At 44.2% G+C, this 23263-nt stretch overlaps 1 protein-coding gene across 5 annotated transcripts in view; it reads left to right on the top strand.

Moving 5' to 3' along the window:
* The window catches only part of sgcg (sarcoglycan, gamma), a 208918-nt gene that overhangs the window by 153385 nt on the left and 32270 nt on the right, over positions 1 to 23263 (top strand). For all 5 annotated transcript variants that reach the window (XM_078403076.1, XM_078403078.1, XM_078403075.1 and 2 more), the window contains 2 exons: positions 2186 to 2273; positions 9368 to 9487. In XM_078403076.1, coding sequence (XP_078259202.1) covers positions 2186 to 2273; positions 9368 to 9487 — 208 coding nt within the window. The remainder of the gene's footprint in view (positions 1 to 2185; positions 2274 to 9367; positions 9488 to 23263) is intronic.

Here is a 23263-nt window from a genome sequence, read left to right as displayed (position 1 = left end):
AGGAATTGCAGATGCTTGTTTACAACCAAGATAGACACAATGTACTAGAGTAACTCAGCGGGTCAGTCAGCACCTTTGGAGAAAAAGGATGAGTGACGTTTTAGATGGGGACTCTTCTTTGGACTGTAGAAGTCTCCATAGACCCTGCCTGACCCTCTACATTCTACATTCCAAGGTACTGCTTAAAAAGAAAACTCTACTCGTGCTTTGAGCTGATATTTCACAATGAGAATAACATAATCTTTTGCGAAGGTCTCTACCAAAGGATCGATACCTCAACATGCTGAATATGATTAGTTTGCACAGAATCAATTTGCTCTATTCATGTCTTGCATGATTCACAGCAGAGTGACTGATCTAATCCTTCTGTCATGCTACAACCTGTCATCAAATTGAAGATGCTGGGGATGTTGGCGGGAGAGGACATTGACGTTGTCTCACTTCCAGTGAAGTTGGAAGGACATGCAAACCAATATAAATGTTCAACTAAACATTAAGCATGAAAAATTACAGCATAAAATGAGTATCATTGAGGGTGGCACTGTGGCGCAGCGGTACACTTGCTGCCTTACAGTGAAGTTGGAAAGACATGCGAACCAACATGCGAACAATGCCCCACAGCCTCAGACCCAGGTCCGATACTGACCTTGGGCGCTGTCGGTGTGGAGTTTGCATGTTCTCCCTGTGACTGTGTGGGTTTCCACCGGGCATGCTAGTTTCCAACCACAGCCCAAAGATGTAGAGATTTATAGGTTAATTGACCTCTGTAAAATTGCCCCTTGTAAGTAGATGAGAAAATGGGATAACATAGAACTAGTGTGAATGGGTGATTGATGGTCAGCGTAGACTCGTTGGGCTGAAGGGCCTGTTTCCATGCTGTGTCTCTAAATTAAACCTGAAAGGTTGCCTGTCCATTCCCTTCTCAGATGCTGTAGGAAGGAACTGCAAATGCTGGTTAATATTGAAGATAGACATAAAATGCTGGAGTAAATCAGCGTGTCAGGTAGCATCTGTGGAGAATATGGATAGGTGACATTTCAGGTCAGAAACTTTCTTCAGACAGGAAGACAGAGGAATCTATCTCTATCCTCTATCTTTCAATCTGAAAAATTCTGACCCGGCCTCACCTATGCATGTTCTCCAGAGACACTGCCTGACACGCTGAGTTACTCCAGCATTTTGTGTCTATCACCACAGACGCTGCCTGATGCATTGAGTTCCTCTAGCAGTTTGTGTTTTGACCGAATGTTAATATTAAGTACAGGCAGTGGGGAGGTGAGAGTGTTTCTTGCAGGATTTGTGTCTATCAACATTATGGACCACACAACTAGCAATACCTAATGGGCTCATTAGTATTTCCAGGTTGGCTACTGATTAATTCATATGTTGGTGGAAGAAAGCTGCCGTTTTGCATTCACAAGCCATGTTGCAGTTCGTGAGTGGGGTGGCTTCCCTTGATGCTTAACAAAGAGGCACGGTGGTGCGGCAGGAGTGGTGTTGGCTTACGGCGCCAGAAATCCGGGTTCGATCCTGAGCACGGGTACTGTCTATACGGAGTTTGTACGTTCTCCCTTTGACCGCGTGGGCTTTCTCCGGGAGCTCTGGTTTCTTCCCACATTCCAAAGACGTGCAAGTTTGTAAGTTAATTGGCTCCTGTAAATTGCCCCTAGTATGTAGGATAGACCTCATGTACTGGTGATCACTGGTTGGCAAGGACTCGATGGGCTGGAGGGCTTGTTTCCATGCTGTATCTCTAAACTAAAGTAAACTAAACTAAACTAAACTAAAGAGGCCTTAGCCAACAAAATTTCCTTTGGGGATATTTTTAAAGGTGATATGCGGGGCAAGTTTTTTTAACACAGAGAGCGGCGGGGGGCTGGAATGCACTGTCAGGGGTGGTTTTGGAGGCAGATACTATAGTGGTGTTTAAGAGACTTTTAGTTTGGCGCATGGATATGCAGGGAATGGAGGGTTACGGATCATGAGCAGGCAGAGGTGATTAGGTTAACGGCATCATATTTGGCATGGATATTGTGGGCTGAAGGACATGTTCCTGTAAAGATGAAGACACAAAGTGCAGGAGTAATTCTGCGTATCCCTCGAAAACTTTACTATCCAATGTCATTGATCATTTATTTTCTAAATTTTCAAACTGAAAGCAGACTTTCTCTTTAACCCCCTGCAGGATTCCCCTTTGCTTGTGGATTCTTCCCAAAACGTGACGGTTAATGCTCGTGATTCTAATGGACACGTGACTGGCAGATTAACTGTGGGTGAGTACTGTTATCACAATTTGCTTTTCAATCCGCTGTATAGAATGCTCATTGAAATTTTAAAGAAGAAAATCACCTTGCCGTTAAATGGCATGCAGCTAGCTGTGTCTCACTGGAAGGGGAAATAATTGTGTGGGATAACAATTGAAAGTATCACTCTGCTGTAATAAGGCACTTGCTTTTCGGAGCCAAAATTAAAAAGCATTTTAGGGCTAGATAACACAAACGTTTACTTGCTTTTACATTGGATTAAAAGCTACGCAGGCTCCCAGGTATTATGCAATGCTAAAGAAGTTTAGATATTACCATCGAGCCATCCACAGTGTACAGATACATGATAAAGGGAATAACGTGAATAACGTTTAGTGCAAGGTAAAGCCAGTAAAGTCCTGAGAGTGAAGGATACATTGGAAGGTGAGGTTAAAGGTGGTGATGGTTAATATTGCTGCCAAAGAATAGTTTCGTTTAGTTTATTATTGTCACGTGTGCCGAGGTACAGTGAAAAGCTTTTTTTATGGGTGCTATCCAGTCAGCGAAAAGACTACACATGATTACAATCAAGGCATCCACAGTGTACAGATACAGGATAAAGGGTATATCTTTAGTGCAATATAATGTCCAGTAAAGTCTGATTAAAGATAGTTCAAAAGGTCTCCAATGAGGTAGATGGGATGTCAGGACCGTTCTCTAGTTGGTGATGGTCCAGTGCCTGATAATAGGTGGGAAAAAACTGTCCATGAATGTGGAGGTTTGCGTTTTCACGCTCTTGCCAGATGGGAGAGGGGAGAAAAGAGAGTAACTGGGGTGCAACTGGTCCCTGATTATGCCGATGGCCTTGCCGAGGCAGCACAAAGTGTAGATGGAGTCTACACTTCACGCGTTTTTTCTTGACCTCATGCCATGAAACATTGTGAGGTCTGGAGGGATCATTGACTCAACAATCCTGTTGCCTGTTTACCATTGTACCACCACCTCTGCTGGGTCTGCGCTGCCAATGGACTATGATGTTTAGTTTAATTTAGAGATACAGCATGGAAACAAGCCCTTCGGCCCACCGAGTCCGTGCCAACCAGTGATCCCCACACATTAACGCTGTCCTACACACGCGAGGAACAATTTACAATGTTCACCAAGCCAATTACCCTACAGCTAGTGCATCTTTGGAGTGTGGAAGAAAATCAGAGCTCCCGGAGAAACCCCATGCAGGTCACGGGGAGAACGTACAATGGGACATAAACATAACTTCTATTATTTATTTATTAAAAACTATGCGAACAATAGCATTAAGGATTCACAGAACCCGCTATGTAGGACGTTGATTAATTTCTGAATTGGGAATGTTATTCTACTTAATTCCACTGCGTGAGAATGTTAGATACAAACTGTCGTGGTAATCTAAGTGACCCAATTGAACATGCACAATGTGGTCTTAGTGAAATAAAAGAGCAGAGTAATTTATGGAAAGAAAAGTGGAAATTGTCACCTGTTACTGCAAACGTATTGCCTCATCAGTCAGTATCAAAGAGGAAATGGTCTGATGTAGAGTCACGTCCATGCCCACACAGGGAGCCATGGGAAAGGCAACTGCGAGCTTCCATGTACATAAAGGAGACTACACACGGAAGTTACCGGGGGAATAATTGTGATACCAATCACTAGTGGAAACATCCCCTCCATATCCACTCTATCCAGGCCTTTCATTTTTCAGTACTTTTCAATGAGGCCCCCCCTCATTATAGACAATAATGCAAACGTATTATCTTTCTTTCTGTTTTCTAATCCATCCAGACAGATTCTAATTTATGTCATGAACTGCCAAGCTAAGATCCTTTCTAACTCCTGTACTGATGTCACCCTTTATTATTAACACTAGCCCACGTCTTTTATATTTTCCCTGTTCTTTAATGCTGAACACGGGCAGGTGTAGATGGGGCACTTTGGTTGGCATGGGCAAGTTGGGCCGAAGAGCCTGTTTCAAGTTGTATGACTCCATGACACCAACAGCAAACAACGATCTGTGTACTGCAACCATTTTGTCTCCAAAAGAAAGCACTGCGTGTGACCACCCTGCTTATAAATAATGAACCTTTACCACAACACATCGCAAGTTTTAAACTGAGATGGACACATCTATGAATTGCAGTTAATTGTAATTCTAGTGGTAAAAGCATTACGACATCTCGAAATGTCACCTAAATTTAGGGGAAGACACACTAGTGATTGGTGTTCCTGGAAACTAAAGGTCAGTTGACAAGATCATCAGTCTCTTTTTAAAGCTGTATTTTATGTATATTTGTTCAGCTTTTCTTCAGCCTTGTCACTTGTCTTTGCTCCCACCGCTGTCTGTAACTTTCATGATGGCTCTAAACAGAATTATGCACTTTACAATTTATTAGTTGTCTAAAATTGGAAATCAGATGAGCAAAGAGTTTGCCATTTATTCAGGATTTATTCAGGTGGATAAAGTAAATCATTATTTATGGCTGGAATCATAGTTATTTTGGATGAAATAATGAAGCTGGGATTTAATCAGGGTTCTGAAATAATTAACTTTGGGGACAATGTACAGGTCGCTTAAGGGCCTGTCCCACTTAGGCAATTTTTTAGGCGACTGCCGGCGACTGTAATAGTCATAGCAGGTCGCCGAAAAACCAGCGACTGGACCCCTCTACTACAAAGTCTACGACAAGCTAAAACAACCTACCACCTAGTCGATGTCAAGCTACGGCAAACTACCGACAACCGGCGACCAAATTGTCGTGACTAGGACGTCCACCTATGACCACACCTACGACAACCTACAATGACACCCACGACAACCTACGACCACACAGGCGACAATCTACAACAACCAAAGTCGACCTACGTCCACCCTTGACAAGCTACGACAAGCTACGACAAGCTACGACCCTGAAGACTGAAGACAACTGAAGACAATTCACGTCATTCTGGCCTCCAAAACAATGGAATCACCCAGTTTCCCTATAAAAGGGGGTGTATGGTAGGGTTTCCAATCATTCTGCATCATGACAATTTGAAAGGAAGCATGCAGGTACAGCAGGCAGTGAAGAAAGCCAATGGAATGTTGGCCTTCATAACAAGAGGAGTTGAGTATAGGAGCAAAGAGGTCCTTCTGCAGTGTGCAGTTCTAGTGAGACCGTACCTGGAGTACTGTGTGCAGTTTTGGTCTCCAAATTTGAGGAAGGATATTCTTGCTATTGAGGGCGTGCAGCGTAGGTTTACTAGGTTAATTCCCGGAATGGCGGGACTGTCATATGTTGAAAGACTGGAGCGACTAGGCTTGTATACACTGGAATTTAGAAGGATGAGAGGGGATCTTATCGAAACGTATATGATTATTAAGGGGTTGGACACGTTAGAGGCAGGAAACATGTTCCCAATGTTGGGGGAGTCCAGAACAAGGGGCCACAGTTTAAGAATAAGGGGTAGGCCATTTAGAACTGAGATGAGGAAAAACTTTTTCAGTCAGAGAGTTGTGAATCTGTGGAATTCTCTGCCTCAGAAGGCAGTGGAGGCCAATTCTCTGAATGCATTCAAGAGAGAGCTAGATAGAGCTCTTAAGGATAGCGGAGTCAGGGGGTATGGGGAGAAGGCAGGAACGGGGTACTGATGGAGAATGATCAGCCATGATCACATTGAATGGAGGTGTTGGCTCGAAGGGCCAAATGGCCTACTCCTGCACCTATTGTCTATTGTCTATAATGAGGGGGGACCTCATTGAAAAGTACTGAAAAATGAAAGGCCTGGATAGAGTGGATGTGGAGGGGATGTTTCCACTAGTGATTGGTATTGTAGTGGGTGCGGTCACCGCGGAAATCAGGCCAGATGCCAGGTGAGTAGTAGATATACTTTATTTCGCAAGGCACACAAACACCGCACTCAAGAACTCGTGAGTCGACACACCCAAAACCTTTTATAGTCCCAGACCACCTGACCCAAGGGAACTGACCCAGGAAGTGACCTAATCCCTCCCGTCCACTGAGTGCCGAGTGGAATGACCAAGGGAGTGGCCTAGCCCCCGGGCGCCGCCACAGGAACCCCCTCCAAGAACCGAAGGCACGAAATGGACAGGGGGACGGACGAAACGGCCAGCCCGTGTGCGCGCCATGGCGGGCGCAGGAACCGGAACCACCCCGCCAGGGGAAGGCACCCGCGGGAACTCCGGGGGTAAGGGCCGGGACGACCCCGAGGGCGAGGCTGTGCCAGTAGAACCGGCTGGCTAACATCCACGCGCGCCGGCTTCAGCCGCGAAAGAGAGACCGTCTCAGGGCGACCTCCCATGTCCAACACGAAGGTGGCAGAGCCCCGCTCAAGCACTTTGAACGGTCCCTCATAAGGCCGCTGAAGGGGTGTCCGGTGGGCATCCCGACGCAGGAAAACAAAAGGACAGTCCTGCAGGGCGGAAGGGACATGTGACCGCACCGAACCGTGGCGAGACGTCGGCACTGGCGCCAGCGAGCCCACCGTCTCCCGAAGGCGTTGCAGGGCGGCCGAGGGCTGTTCTGCCTGACCGTGGGCGGAAGGAACGAACTCCCCGGGCACCGTCAGCGGAGCCCCGTACACCAATTCCGCCGAGGAGGTGGCCAAGTCCTCCTTGGGGGCGGTGCGGACACCCAGTAAAACCCACGGAAACGCGTCAACCCAGTCCGGGCCAACGAGCCAGGCCTCCAGAGCGGCCTTGAGCTGGCGGTGGAAACGCTCCACCAGGCCGTTCGCCTGCGGATGGTACACTGTGGTGCGGTGCAGGTTAACCCCCAGCAGTTGGGCCATGGATGACCACAGCTCGGAGGTGAATTGCGGCCCCCTGTCGGACGTAATGTCGAGCGGAACCCCAAACCTGGCAATCCAATTTTCCGCCAAGGCACGGGCACAAGTAGAGGCACACGTGTCCGGCAGTGGAACTGCCTCCGGCCACCGCGTGAAACGGTCCACCATTGTCAGGAGGTAGGTGAAACCCCGAGAAGGCGGCAGCGGCCCCACGATGTCCACATGGATGTGATCAAAACGGTGGCGAGGGACGGGGAACTCCTGGAGCGGCGCACGCACATGCCGCTGTACTTTTGCAGTTTGGCACGGGATGCAGGTGCGCGCCCAATGTCCAACCTGCTTGCGTAACCCGTGCCAAACTAAACGGGAAGCCACGAGGATCATCGTCGCCCGAATGGAAGGGTGGGACAGCCCGTGGAGCACCTCGAACACCCGGCGCCGCCAGGCAACAGGCACGATTGGGCGTGGCTGCCCGGTGGACACATCGCAAAGCAGCGTCACGCCCCCAGTGCCACAGGGAACGTCCTCCAACCACAGGCCCGAAATTCGGAGGATCCGGGTTGCCCGCTCGGCCTCGCAGAGGCCGAACTGCTGACGGAGGAAGGCCTTAAGGGCCACGTACTTATCGGTCGCCGGGGGGTCGCGGAGGAAGGGTCGGACCAGGCGCACAGTGGCCGGGTCGAGGGCGCTGACCACAGTATCACAATTATTCCCCCGGTAACTTCCGTGTGTAGTCTCCTTTATGTACATGGAAGCTCGCAGCTGCCTTTCCCATGGCTCCCTGTGTGGGCATGGACGTGACTCTACATCAGACCATTTCCTCTTTGATACTGACTGATGAGGCAATACGTTTGCAGTAACAGGTGACAATTTCCACTTTTCTTTCCATAAATTACTCTGCTCTTTTATTTCACTAAGACCACATTGTGCATGTTCAATTGGGTCACTTAGATTACCGCGACAGTTTGTATCTAACATTCTCACGCAGTGGAATTAAGTAGAATAACATTTCCAATTCAGAAATTAATCAACGTCCGACATAGTGGGTTCTGTGAATCCTTAATGCTATTGTTCGCATAGTTTTTAATAAATAAATAATAGAAGTTATGTTTATGTCCCATGGCACCAGCCGTGGTATGACAAAATGCATTAATGCAGAGGGCATGTAACAAAGGCAGGGTGGATTTAATCAAGGATTTTCACTTCCATAATGGATTAAGATCTGAAAACCTAGTAAACCTCTGGAGTGTGTTTGGCATAATTTTCTGCAACTACGTATCACAGAAAAACCAAATTGTCCCTAATGTGTGGGATAGAACTAGTGTACAGGTGATAACTGGTCGGCACGGACACGATGGGCCAAAGGACCTGTTTCCATGCTATCACTAAACTAAGACTGAGGGAGTTAACTAGTGACTAATTATGTGTTTATTCAGAATCTGAGTATAGAAAAGATTGGGGTTTTTTCATGTTCTTGCTATTTATAGATTATTCCAAAGCATTAAATTTACATTTGTGCGCACTTCCATTACGTGAGATATTCCAAGTACATCATCACCCATAATTGAACTTTTGTGTAAGTGACTTCAATGAAATGGAGCGCATAGTTCAAATGAACTTATTTAAAATTCTATCACTGCAAATATAAGTACAGTCCATATTTGATGGCCTGGTTTATGGTTTATATATTAATAATTTTTTCATAGTGTGAAAATGTTTTCAATTTTATAATATGCAGCTCCCCAGATATTTGATTGTGAAGCTTGGATTTTTGCAACACACTGCATATGAAAATCAATTTTCCCCAGAGGAGAACGTATTTGTCATGGCTTTTGCATCAAATTGCGCCATTCCAGAGAAGAATTGCGCGCGCGTGAACCGGCCATTATCCTTGTATGATGTGCATGTAATGCCTGCCCTGCATGGCTTCATTAGGGCACTGGTCTGCAACAGGGCCGTTTGTAGGTATCCTCGCTGACCATGTCTAGCCCCTGCCCTAGGAACCTATCTCCATAAGACAATAAGATATAGGAGCAGAATTAGGCACATCGTGTCTGCTCCGCCATTCAATCATAACTGAGCTATCTCAGTTATGCTGCTCAACTCCTGCCTTGTTCAGAACAAGGAGAACAATAACATTGCAAATGCCTCTGCCTTGCGTGTCATTGTTAAAGCTTCAGTCTGCTTCAAATACAATCAATAACATTGTTGAAGCACCCTCACAAAGGTATTTGATATTATTTTTTGTTCTCCTTTTAGTTTTACAACTTTCTTTTATTTTAATTTTGTTTATCTTTTGGCTCAAGGTCCCAACGCACTGCAAGCCCATGGAAAACTCTTTGAGGTCCACTCAAACACAGGCAGAATGCTATTTTCGGCAGCGGAGGAGGAGGTGGTGGTTGGCGCGGACAGACTACGAGTCACAGGTATTTAATTATTTCCCTCTGCTCAAATCAAGACGACAAGGTAACTATTTCTTCAGGCAACCTTCCTTCTTCAGGCAACCGTAGCTAGATCAGGTAGCAGCAGGAGTGCTTTGCTACCCAGAATGTATTGGTCAGCTTTAGGTTTTGGTTGATTATTATCACCTGTACCGAGGTACAGCTTTGTTTTGCATAATATCCAAACAGATCAGATATACTATACATAGATACAATCAAGTCAAACTCAAGTACAATACAATAGGCGGCACGGTGGCACAGCGGCAGTTGCTGCCTCACACCACCAGGGACCCGGGTGCAATCATGACTATGGATGCTGTCTGTACGGAGTTTGTACATTCGCCCTGTGACTGCGTGGGTTTTCTTCAGGTGCTCCGGTTTCCTCTCACAACCCAAAGACGTACAGGTTTGCGGATTAATTGATTTCTGCAAAATTGCAAATTGTCCCTAGTTTGTAGGATAGTGTTAGTGTGCAGGGTGATTGTTGTTCGGCACCAACTCGGTGGGCCTTAGGGCTTGTCTCCACACTGTGTCTCTGAAGTAAAGTGAAGGAAGGATGTGGAGGCTTACGAAATGGTGCAGAGAAGGTTTGCCTGGTGTGTAGGATCGAACTAGTGTACGGGATGATCGTGGTCGGTGCGGACTGGGTGGGCCAAAGTGCCTGTTTCCATGCTGTATCTCTAAACTAAAATTTAAATTAAACATCATTATTCTTTCATTCTTTTTTTGTGATTGGGAATACTAAGATGATATTAGTGAATTAGAATATTAATATACACTTTCAATTTTTGTTACTCTGGCAAAGGACGTTACATTAAATACAGCACTAATAACAACGGCCAAATTCATATGTTTAGGCCATCGCACAATAATTTTGCATTGAACCATTATAAACATTTACATAAAATACCAAGTCCTTTATTATGTGAAGATATTTTATTTCTCAGTGGTGGTGCTGCTCTCTTACAATGCTTCCACCAGTGCGGTTTGTGGTCAAATATTTTAAAATGCAGTATTAAATGATTTTAAGGTACTTATAAGTTCATAAGTCATAGGGGTAGATTAGGCCATTTGGTCCATTCGGCCCTGTCCCACTTAGGCGATTTTTGTGGCGACTGCCAGCGACTGTCAAAGTTGTAGCAGATCGCCAAACTTTTCTTTTACCCGACGACAATGACCACGACAATGCCGAGTCAGGTCGAGATTACAGCGTCTTCTGAAACATCGCGAAAATTCAAACGCTGTCAATGCTTCTCCGGCAACCTAATTTTCGTTGAAATCACTGACAAGTCGGTAAGTACTTGAGAGTTTTGAACTACAACACCTTGTATGGGTTACTTAAAAACCAAGCTTCACTGTAACAAGGACTAAACCAGTTTACTAATAGCTGTATTAAAAAAAAAAAAAGTGGTTCAGTGGATTTTTGTGAAAAGTGTGTGGGCATTCTTTGAAAATGTAAGGGAGATGCGTATCTGGTTTCTGGGTTGCATATCTGGGTTTGGAGCCCACTTTGAATGTAATGGCTGAGGCCAAAAACATTGCAAAAATTCCCATGCTTACATGACCGTCAAACTGTCGTCTCCAATCTACCTGTCAAATGTCCTGACGGTAAATAAATTTGTTAAACACAAGCATTTTATGGTATTTTGAAATGACTTTACTTATTTGAATATTATGTGCTTCTATATGCATTTTAAGAGAACCTATCAAACCTGGGGACAGCATGTGACAGTGACCGCAATAAGCTACGAAACCTGGCGACAAGCCAGCTGTCGCCGAGAAATTTCAAACCGTTTGATTTCTCAGCGACGCGCCGAGATGCACTATGATCCACTGCGATCTTTGGAAGACTCCTCACGATCATGCCCGCGACACCCCGGTGAACTGTTGGCGACAGCCTAGTCGCCGGCAGTCGCCTTAAAATCGCCTAAGTGGGACAGGTCCTTAAGATCGATATTTAATCATATCTAATCTATCTTTCCCTCTCAACCCCATTCTCCTGCATTTTCTCCGTAACTTTTGACACCCTTACTAATCATGAATCCAGCAATCTCTGCTTTAAAAATATCTATTGACTTGACCTCCACAGCTGTCTGAGACAATGAATTCCACAGATTCACCACCCTCTGACTAAATAAATACATCCTCATCTCCATTCTAAAGGCACGTCCTTGCATTCTGAGGCAGTGCCCTCTGGTCCTCGACCCTCCCACTAGTGGAAACAGCCTCTCCACATCCACTCTATCCAGGCCTTTCACGATTCAGTAAGTTTCAATGAGGTCTCCCCTCATCCTTCTTAACGCCAGCTCGCAGAGGCCCAGAGCAATCCAATGTTGATCAATTTTAACCCAATCATCCCCAGTACTGAATAAATCATGTTCATAAAAGAAAAGTGCTTTTATATCCCTTAGAGCAAATTTGCTGTGAATGCCAACCTCTTTCAAAGCTCAATAACATGCTAAGTTATAGAGTTATACAGCACAGAGACAGGCTCGTCAGCCCAACTCGTCTATGCTGCCCATGATGCCCCATGTAAACTAGACCCATTTACTCTAAACTTTCTATCCATTAAAGATGGTGGCTTTACACCAGGCAGGCATTATTATCCATGAAGAGGCATGGAAAATGGGGCATTTGGTACTTCCAGTACTGGCTGCGCCACTTTATTTATTGACAACTTGTTGCTAAAACCGAACTGTAAATTGGAGAGGATGTAAAATAGAATCCACTATATAGGAATAAGGAAGTTTGTAGCAGGCGTGATATATGGCACAGTAAGTGCTCCATTATGCCTTCTCCAACGGCTGCTCTTATTTTAAATTACATACTCCTTGTCACATTCTCTTATTTCTTGTTCTAACGTTATATTTAGCTTTCTCCCTGACCTACTTATAAATCTGCAGCATGTTTTATACACCATGGCAACAACCATGATCTACAGGAGGCACTGCCTTAAAATGGCAGGCAATATCATCAAAGACACACATCACATTTCACTCCTACCATCGGGAGGTTCATAAGCCATAGCAGCAGAATTAAGCCATTCAGTCCATCAAGTCTACTCTGCCAGGGTGATTTATCGTTCCTTCTCAACCCCAATCTCCTGCCTTATCCCGTACGTAATCTTTGACACCCTTACTAATCAACCACCTGTCAATCTCCGCTTTAAAAATACCCCAGCCATCTGTGGCAAAAAAATCCTCAGATTCACCACCCTCTGGCTAAAGAAATTCCTCCTCATCTCCTTTCCAATAGTAAGTCCTTTTATTCTGAGGCTGTGCCCTCTGGTCATAGACCCAGATCATGTTAATTCTTTCTCAGCTGCTTTTATTCCTGGCCATTTCTGAAACTATGTTACATAGAAACATAGAAAATAGGTGCAGGAGTAGGTCATTCGGCCCTTCGAGCCAGCACTGCCATTCAATATGACCATGGCTGATCTAAAATCAGTACCCTGTTCCTGCTTTCTCCCCATATCCTTTGATTCCGTTAGCCCTGAGAGCTATATCTAACTCTCTCTTGAAAACATCCAGTGAATTGGCCTCCATTGCCTTCTGTGGCAGAGAATTCCACAGATTCACAACTCTCTGGGTGAAAATATTTTTCCTCATCTCAGTCCTAAATGGGCCTTATTCTTAAACTGTGACATAACACATGGGTGGCACATCAGCTTAGCTGGCAGAGCTGCTGCTTCACAACGCCAGAGACCCGCGTTCAACCCTGACCTCGACTGCAGCTTGTGTGGAGTTTGCACATTCTCCCTGTAACCGTCTGGGTACTGTATCCTCTTGCAGTAGGGTTCTCTCATGTTGTCCACATCTTCTCACCCAGTTTACAGTTGTGCCACCTTTATCTGACGCCAGATCGATTACATCTCTTTATAGTAAATTTCTAGCAGAAGGATTCTCAGCAGCTCAACACCCTTGGTTTCAGAGCCTTTCCGGATTATCTGTTTTTCTGGACCAACAGAGGTCACGGCCTCAGAGAGGAGTTGAACGGTACAGGAACGGTCCTCCGAGGCCGCCGAGGGGCCGGGAGGATACCGGCTCGCAGATTCGGCCTCAGAAGTTGTCTACGGGAACTGAGCCGCAGGGGGCAAATTCAACCCACTGATCGTCTGTGGGTGTCCCGGTGAGGGCGTGTAGCGTAGGTTTACTAGGTTAATTCCCGGAATGGCGGGACTGTCATATGTTGAAAGACTGGAGCGACTAGGCTTGTATACACTGGAATTTAGAAGGATGAGAGGAGATCTTATCGAAACGTATAAGATTATTAAGGGGTTGGACACGTTAGAGGCAGGAAACATGTTCCCAATGTTGGGGGAGTCCAGAACAAGGGGCCACAGTTTAAGAATAAGGGGTAGGCCATTTAGAACTGAGATGAGGAAAAACGTTTTCAGTCAGAGAGTTGTGAATCTGTGGAATTCTCTGCCTCAGAAGGCAGTGGAGGCCAATTCTCTGAATGAATTCAAGAGAGAGCTAGATAGAGCTCTTAAGGATAGCGGAGTCAGGGGGAATGGGGAGAAGGCAAGAATGGGGTACTGATTGAGAATGATCAGCCATGATCACATTGAATGGCGGTGCTGGCTCGAAGGGCCGAATGGCCTCCCCCTGCACCTATTGTCTATTGTCAGGATCAGCACCTCACCCGGCCTGGGCGCCACATTTTCAGGGGGAATTCTGGGGGAATTTCAAGTGAACACTCATAATTTTGTCTGGATTAGAGGAGGTGCCGGACCAACAGTTGCCGGAAAATCGTTGGTGGGCCTGTACCTCCACTGCCAGGTACTCATACTAGATTGTACAATCGGAACCTGCTCTTCTAGTGACAGGCGGTTCAGGTTTTTGCAGCATTTCATGGGATTCTCACCATACCCTTTACATTGTTAAACATCTGTGTGCAGTTTTGAGCCCCACATCTGAGGGAGGATGTGCTCGTGTTGGAGTGTGTCCAGAGAAGATTTGCTAGAATGATACCCAGGATGATTGGGTCAATGTATGAGGAGCATTTGACAGCTCTGGGCCAATACTCGCTGCCGAATAATTGAAAGCTTGGATAAAGTGGACATTGATAGGATGTTTCCAATAATGGGAGAGTTTAGAATCAGAGGGCAAAGCCTCAAATTAAAAGGACTTGAAAGGACGTACCTTTGGAATGGAGGTGAGGAAGAATTACTTTATCCAGAGGTTGGTGAATTTATAGAATTCAATGCCACAGATGGCTGTGGAGGCCAAGTCACTGGGTATTTTTAAAGCAGAGATTGACAGGTTCTTGATAATTAAAGATGTCAATGATCACGGGGAGAAGGCAGAGGCATGGGGTTGAGGGGGGAAAATAAATTAGCCACGATCGAATGGGGGAGTAGACTTGATGGGCCGAAAAGTTCTAATTCTGCACCTATGTCTTATGTTATTGTGATCTGCGTGGCTGCACCATGTCTGATCAATGAGAAAGAAGCTTACTCAGGCATTGGACTAGTGCCAACGAATGTTGGGCCCCTGCCATATCTGTTCATGTCAACATCTCTAAGACTGTTTTAACTTTGGCTCGATCTGCACAAAGTCCTCCGCCTCCAGCGATGCACACAAACTCTTGCCTCCAAAGTTTCACCTCATCTTTATTTAAGACTTCTCGGTGCTCAGTGCTCCTTTGAAGGGAAACATCTAAAGGTTCGTCAGAGTCATGAATTATTTCCTCGAGCATTTTTCCAAAAGCCTGCAGCCGCAAAAAATAATAAGCAATGACTTCTATTCCTTAAATCCTTCCACCAACTCATTATTTTCCATTGGGAAACATCTGCCACAGAACTGATCCCAAATGGCATCCCAGCAATGTCTCTCAAAAAATACTTGCAAAGTAATTAAATATGAGAGAGAATGTAGAGGAGGTTTACCAGAATGTTGCTTGGGTTAGATGGTGTTAGCCATAAGAAGACGTTAGACAAACTTGGACTTGGAGCATCAGATTTGAGCCAAAGTTGGAGCATCAAAAGGTGAGGGGCAACCTGATAGACGTATATAAAATTGATCAGTCTGGGCATCATAGGTTATGGGGAGAAGGTAGGAGAATGGGGTTGGGAGGGATAAATAGATCAGCCAGCATGATGCCATCAGTCGAAAAAAGGGTCTCAACCCGAAACATCGCCCATTCCTTCTATCCAGTGATGCTGCCTGTCCCACTGAGTTACTCCAGCATTTTGTGTCTATCTTCAGCCATGATTGAATGTCGGAGCAGACTCATTGGGCCGAATGGCCTAATTCTGCTGCTCTGTCTTATGATCTTATAGTTTTATGATTCTCTGGTAAACTTTTCCTAATTAAACATCCAAGTTTTTTTTATATGGAAAGGTATACAGGCCTTTTGACCTACAATTCTATACCAAATACAATGCCAATATAAAATAACCTCGTCTGCCTGCACATGATCCATATCCCTTCATCCCCTGTGTTTCTATGTACCTATCTCAATAGCTCAAATGCCACAATTGTATTTGCCTCCACCCCTGGCAGCCTGTTCCAGGCACCACCTCCCTTGGTGTAAAAAACATGCCCTGTAAATAGGGGAATTGGGAATCAGAGGTTTAAGATGAAGGGGGGGAAGATTTAATAGGAACTTGAGAAGTAACTTATTTTACACAAAGTCTGGTGGGTATATAGAACGAGTTGCCAAAGGAGGTAGTTGAGGCGGGTACTATCATGACATTTCAGAGACAATTAGATAGATACATGGGTACAATAGGTTTCAAGGGTTATGGGCCAAGCCATGAGCAAGTGTAGATTGGACATGTTGGTCGGTGTGGGCAAGTTGGGCCGAAGGGCCTGTTTCCACACTGTATGACTCAATGATATCTCCTTCAGTCTCCACCTCTCCAGATATGGCAGGGGTCCAAAATTCATTGGCACTTGTCTACACTAAACGTACTTGAGTACATCTCACGAAAGCAGGGGGATTTATTGTAGATAGGGCATTTTGGTTGTCAATGCTGGTTCTTGATTCAATCAAAAACCTCTATAGAGTTGGAAGTGGACATTTATGTTTTTTGTGGCAGGCATAAATACCAAATGCTCAAATGTGCCAGCACATGGAACAAAAGGAATAGTTTACAAGTACAGTTTACCTTGATGATAAAGCTGAAACCTGTAAATCAGTCAGACAGCTATTAGCTGGGTACATGCAGACATATATAGAGAAACAATATGGATCTTCTTTGAATAAATATCCCATGAGAATCAGTCCTATCTTCATCAATAGTGCAGCTTCATTTTGCTTAATGGACTGACTACAAATCATTCACGTCTTCAGTTTTTATAAGTCAAATGTGAATAACAATTCCAGCATTTTATCAGAATATGATTTTTACCTGATAACACAGTGTCAAAAAATGAATCCGATTTTAATTTAAAGTAGAACATAGAACAGTACAGTACAAGAACAGGGCCTTCGGCCCGCAATGTCTGTGCCCAACATGGCACCAAGGCCAACTCTTATCTGACTGCATATTACCAATATTCCTCCGTTCCCTGCATATCCATGTGCTCATTCAAAAACCCCTTAAACACCACGTTTATATCTGCCTCCATCACCACCCTGGCAGCACATTCCAGGCACTCACCACCCTCTGTCTAAAAAAAACTTGTCCCACACTTCTCCTTTCAACTTTGCCCCTCTCACCCTAAAATACAATATTTGATTGAAAGTAAGATAGCTTCATTAAATAGGGCACGGAGAAAGTTAGTGGCGGCACAGTGGTGCAGCTGGTAGAGCTGCTGCCTAACAGCGCCAGAGACCCAGATTCGTTCCTGATCTTGGATACCGTCTGTGTGAAGTTTACACATTCTCCCTGTGACTATGTGGATTTTCTGCAGGTGCACCAGTTTCCTCCCACATCCCAAAGATGTACAGGTTTGTAGGTTCTGTAAATGGCCCCAATTGTGTAAAGAGTGGATGCGAAACTGGGATAACAGAAATAGTGTGATCGATGGTTGGCGTGTACTCGATGGGCCAAAGGGCCTGTTTTCATGCTGTATCTTTAAATTTAAAAAAAACTTAATTTGCAGTTTGAGAACTATATGTCATCATACAGCGTACTATAAAGTTACAAAACCATCCTAGGAATTGATGGTGTGTCCAAATTCGCAGCCTCAGATTACAGATGTTCCTAAAATATCATATTCATAGGAAATCATCAAATAATCTAAAAGGTATTTATTTTAAATTATCCTTAAAATTAAACTTTGAGTGCAGCTATAGCACAGAAAATTATATATCATTTGATTTGACACAGCAATTAAAATAGATCTATGCACTACTAAAACTCAGATATATGGATCATCCAGTGATTAGCTGTTGATTAATTACTTCTCTTTTTAAACTTGATTGTGCCTTCATTACTGGTCTTATGTCTTCAACAAGTTTCTCAATAAAACCATCACAGTTTAGTTTTATCTAATATTTCTAGGTTGTCAAAATTATGGTATATTTTAATTTTTTTATTCTCAACGGGACATGCACTGCAGGACTTAAGAAGAAGATATATCAGGCTTGGCAGGCATATATCAGGCAGAAGATATAGGCAGCACGGTAGCACAGCAGGTACAGCTGCTATGGCACAACACCAGAGACCCGGGTTTGATGCTAACCTCCGGTGCTGCCTGTGTGGAGTTTGCACGTTCTCCCTATGACCGCGTGGGTTTCCTTTCGGTGCTCCGGTTTCCTCCCACATCCCAAAGACATGTGGGTTTGTAGGATAATTGATCTATTTAAATTGTTCCTAGTGTCTAGGATGAAACTAGTGTGAATGGGTGATCGCTGGTCAGTGCAGACTCGGTGGGCCAAAAAGGGCCTGTCTCCACACTGTACCTCTAAACTAAACTGAAGTAAACTAAACCAAGGTTTATAGATGCTGCAGTGAAGCTCTAGTTTGGAAAGTTAGAGGAGAGATGTCCTGAACATTTAACGCAGGCGGAGGTCATGGATGTTCTAACATGATGAATGAGATCAATGATGGTTTAGCTCCAACAGCATGGAGTTAGTGCAGGAGGAAGGTTAATGATCTCAGACAAAGTCTTTGAATGCCATCATCTAACCCTCTATTATCAGCCACAACCATTGCTTAATTCAGCATGGTCCCACACATCTTGCTGGTCACCTCTATTAGTCTGCCCTTGTACTCAACTCTCACTCTCACTGAGGGCAAAGACACCACATCAGCACCCGCTTTCACACTCGATGCCTGCTGATAAAATACAGGTGCTCTCCACCGATTTTCTGGCACCTCCTTTAATCTGGACAAAATTATGAGAGCGGACTTGAAATCCCCTCCCCTCCCCCCCCCCCCCCCCACCCCCCCCCCCCCCCCCCGGACGTCTTCCTGAAAATGTGGTGCCTAGGCTGGGTGAGACAGCCGATCTCAACTTCGTCTGGCCTTCCCTGTCCTATTTAATGAAGTGACCTTACTTTCAATCAAATATTGTATTTTAATGTGAGAGGGGCAAAGTTGAAAGGAGATGTGCATGGCAAGTTTTTTTCGACAGAGGGTGGTGAGTGCCTGGAATGCCCTGCCGGGGAAGTGATGGAGGCAGATACATTGGTGGTGTTTAAGGGATTTTTGAATGAGCACATGGATATGCAGGGAATAGAGCAATATGGATAATATGCAGTCAGATAAGATGCCATGTTCCAAATTTAAAATGTTTTCATTCATTCACCTCATTTTCATATCTTACCTTCGATCAAAAGGTTACATTTGCGTTAGAATTTATTTTGCTTGCATGATTATTACAAATCTCCATTAATTAAGTAAATTCTAACACTTTCCCGCCTTAAAAAAAGCTAGAAACAAGGAACAAAATCTTCAAGTTGAATTAATGCTCAGCTCTATAACCCACCCATTACAAAGAATGAGCATGGATGCTACTTTGCTTTCCATTTCAATAAATATTATTGTTTTAAACTTTAAATGCTCATAATTGCAATGTCACTGAATCTGACATTATGATGGAGCTGAATCAATGTGCACAATAACAAGCTTACTGAAGTTTTCCAACCTTATGACTGTAAATCTACCAACATTAATTGAGCTCAAATCCCTCCCTCTGTTAAAGTCAATTAATTTTCCAAAAGCAATATTGTAAAATCAGATATTGCCCTATCCAGGAACATATCCATGAGGACTACGCAAAACCACTTATTCTCAGAAGACTTCTGGTTGGAAGAAGTCCTGACTCAAAACGTTGCCTGTCTATTCCTTCCAGAGATGCTGCCTGACCTGCTGAGTTACTCCAACACTTGGTATTTTGCTCAAGGATCCAGCCTCTGTAGTAGGGGCGTCACGGCGGCGCAGTGGTAGTGTTGCTACCTCATAGTGCCAGAGACCCGGGCTTCACCCCGACTTTGAGTGCTGTCTGTACGGAGTTTGTACATTCTCCCCCATGACCACTTGAGTTTTTCTCGGGTGCACCTGTTCCCTCCCACACTCCAAAGACATACAGGTTTGTAGGTTAATTAGCTTTGGGGAAAAAAAATTGTGATTTGTCCCTTGTGTGTAAGATAGTGCTAGTGTACGGGGATCGCTGGTCGGCGCGGACTGGGTGGGCCAAAGGGCCTGTTGCCGCACTGTATCTATAAACTAAACTAAACTAAGCTAAACAAAAAGTTCCTTGTGTTTCTACTTCTCCTATCTGTTAAAAGCTGCCATCGAGTGATACAGCGTGGAAACAGGCCTTTCGGCCCAACTTTCCCAAGCCAACAAGATGCCCCATCTACACTAGTCCCACCTGCCTGCGTTTGGCCCATATCGCTATAAACCTTTCCTATCCCTGTACCTGTTCAAATGTCTTTTAAATGCCGTTATAGCACCTGCCATAACTTCTCCGACAGCTTGCCCATACGCCCATCACCCTCTTTGTGGAAAAGATGCCTGTCAAATTATCAAATCTTTCCCATCTCACCTTAATCCTATGTCCTCTGGTTCTTGATTCCCCTACTCTGGGTAAAAGACTGTGCATTCACCCTATCCATTCCCCTTGTGATCTTATATACACCTCTTTCCCCACCCCAAGGAAAATAAATTCAACCCGAAACCTGTTGCCATATTGTACATTTTTCCAGGTTTAACTGCATCAGGCAGGTTGCAGCAATGAGTCATCACTTAGACTTTGCACCGTCTTTGATAGAACATAGAACTGTCCAGCACAAGAACAGGCCCTTCGGCCCACAATGTCTGATAGATACGATAGTGGTAATTAAAAGACGTTTGGATAAGCACCATGGATATAAAGGGAATACAGGGATATTGATTATGTACAGACAGATAAGAGTTGGTCTTGGCATCACGTATAGCACAGACATTGCGGGCTGAAGGACCTGTTCTTGTTTCGTCCTGTTCTATGTTCTATGATAAATATCTGGATAAACGAGACCCAAATCATCTTAGAACTGTCAATATTTCCTAATTTCCACAAATTCAGAAGCTCAGTGAGATTAAGCATGTTAATCATAGGCCTGATCTTCCAATGGAAACAGTGTTCTTATATAGGGATCAAGCTGTTGTGAAGGTAGTCACTGATTTTGCTCTATTACTGATCATACCTATGAGGAATGTGATTCACTCTACAAAAATAAATTAAATGGACGCGTGTTTGATTATTTTGATTGCCTAGAGGATGGCACAGTAGCGCAGTGGTAGAGTTGCTGCCTTACAGCGGCAGAGACCCGGGTTCAATCCTGACTATGGGTGCTGCTTGTATGGAGTTTGTACGTTCTCCCTATGATCTGTGTGGGTTTTCTCTGGGATCTCCGGTTTCCTCCCACGCTCCAAAGACGTACAGGTTTGTAGGTTCATTGTAAATTGTCCATAGTGTGTGTAGGATAGTGTTAGAGTGCAGGGATCGCTGGTCGGCGCAAACTCGTTGGGCCAAAGGGCCTGTTTCCACGCTGTATCTCTAAACTAAACTAAGCCTGGCTTTTCCACTTACCAACACTTGGCTTGGCTGGCTTACAATCCAATGGCATGAACATTGACTTCTCCAATTTTAGGTAATAAACCCACCCCACCTTTTCCCCCTTATCTTCCCTATGCCGCTGGTGGGTGCACACCCTTTCCTCCACTTTCCCGCCCATTCGGCCCACCGAGTCCATGCCCACCATCGATCACACGTTCACACTAGATCTATGTTAATCCACTTTGTCATACACTCCTTACACATTATGGGCAATTTTACAGAGGCCGATTAACCTACAAACCCACAAACCCGCACGACTTTGGAATATGGGAGGAAACCATGAGGCAGCAGCTCTAACAGCTGGACCATTGTGTAATGCCCAATGAATTTACATTAATCCTCAAAAAATGCTAATTATATTATAATCATGTTATTGTAATAAATGATTATAATATTAACATATAATATATTCATATTAAAAATTAATATATATTAATATATTAATGTATAATGATGGTATATTATTACGTTAATTAATACATTATTCATATAATATAATATTACCCTATAATATAACCCTAATTATATTATAGCGAGATTATGAATCTCACTATGTATTGAGGTTTTTTGCAGACTTAATGGTAATACTGCCTGGAATGGAAAATTCAAAATACAGTTTTAAATAAATATTGATTTTATGAGATTGTGTTCATGGTATTGGAAGTTCTGCATCAGGAAACCAAATGTTCTAAGTATTGTGGTCAGGAACAATAGGTATGGATTGAAGATTAAATGGAAGAGATTTCGAGTTGAGGAGAGGATCAGTCTCTTAAGTGAGTCACAGAGCTGTAACATTAGTTTCTAGGTTTGTAATTATAGAGTCGTAGAATTGTGCTGCACAGAAAGGAGCCTTTGTCCCACCACATCCATGCTGACCTTCTGATAGATCTACAGTAATTTTATTTGTGCACATTAGGTCTGTATCCTTCTACGTCTTACCTTTTCAAGTGCTTTTTGAAAAGAGTCTTAAACTTGGTGGTTGCCACTGTCAGAGTGGAGCCAAATGCTAATTGGAGGAACAGCACCTCATATTTTGCTTGGCCAGTTTACAACCCAGCAGTATAAGTATTGATTTCTCTAATTTCAAGTAACTCTTGCATTACCCCTCTCTTTCTCTCTCTCTCTGCGTCCCTCGCCCACCCTTGTCGTCCTGCTAGTTTCACTATTGTCTTGCTTAGTTTCACTGTTTCACTCATTAGTTTCATTCATTATCACCTTCTCCACAGCCAACAATGGACCTTGATTATCATTGTTGGCTTTGATTTGTCTTTTTGCATACCTATCCTTTTTCTCTGTACCTCTTCACATCTCTAGTTTCCCTCTCCCCTGACTCTCAGTCTGAACAAAGGTCTCGACCCGAAATGTCACCAATTCCTTTTCTGAAGAGATGCTGCCTAGCCCGTTGAGTTACTCTAGCATTTAGTGTCTACCTTGGTTGTATCTTTAGTTTAGTTTAGTTTTGTTTAGAAAATAAGCATGAAAAGAGGCTCTTTGGCCCACCAATTTAACGGCAACCATTGATCACCTGTTCACACTAGTTCCATGTTATCCCACTTTCACATCCATTTCCCATACTAGGGGCAATTGACAGAGACCAATTAACAATAGACAATAGACAATTGGTCCCTAGTATGGGAAATGGATGTGAAAGTGGGATAACATGGAACTGTTAACCTGTAAACCCGCATGTCTTTAGGATGTGGGAGGAAACAGGAGCACCTGGAGGAAGCCCACGTGGTCACAGGGAGAACGTGCAAAC

Source organism: Rhinoraja longicauda, chromosome 7 (genome assembly GCF_053455715.1).
Source record: "Rhinoraja longicauda isolate Sanriku21f chromosome 7, sRhiLon1.1, whole genome shotgun sequence".
Lineage (NCBI taxonomy): Eukaryota > Metazoa > Chordata > Chondrichthyes > Rajiformes > Arhynchobatidae > Rhinoraja > Rhinoraja longicauda.
Note: the sequence above shows the minus strand (reverse complement) of the source record. Positions and strands in the feature narration are given on the sequence as shown.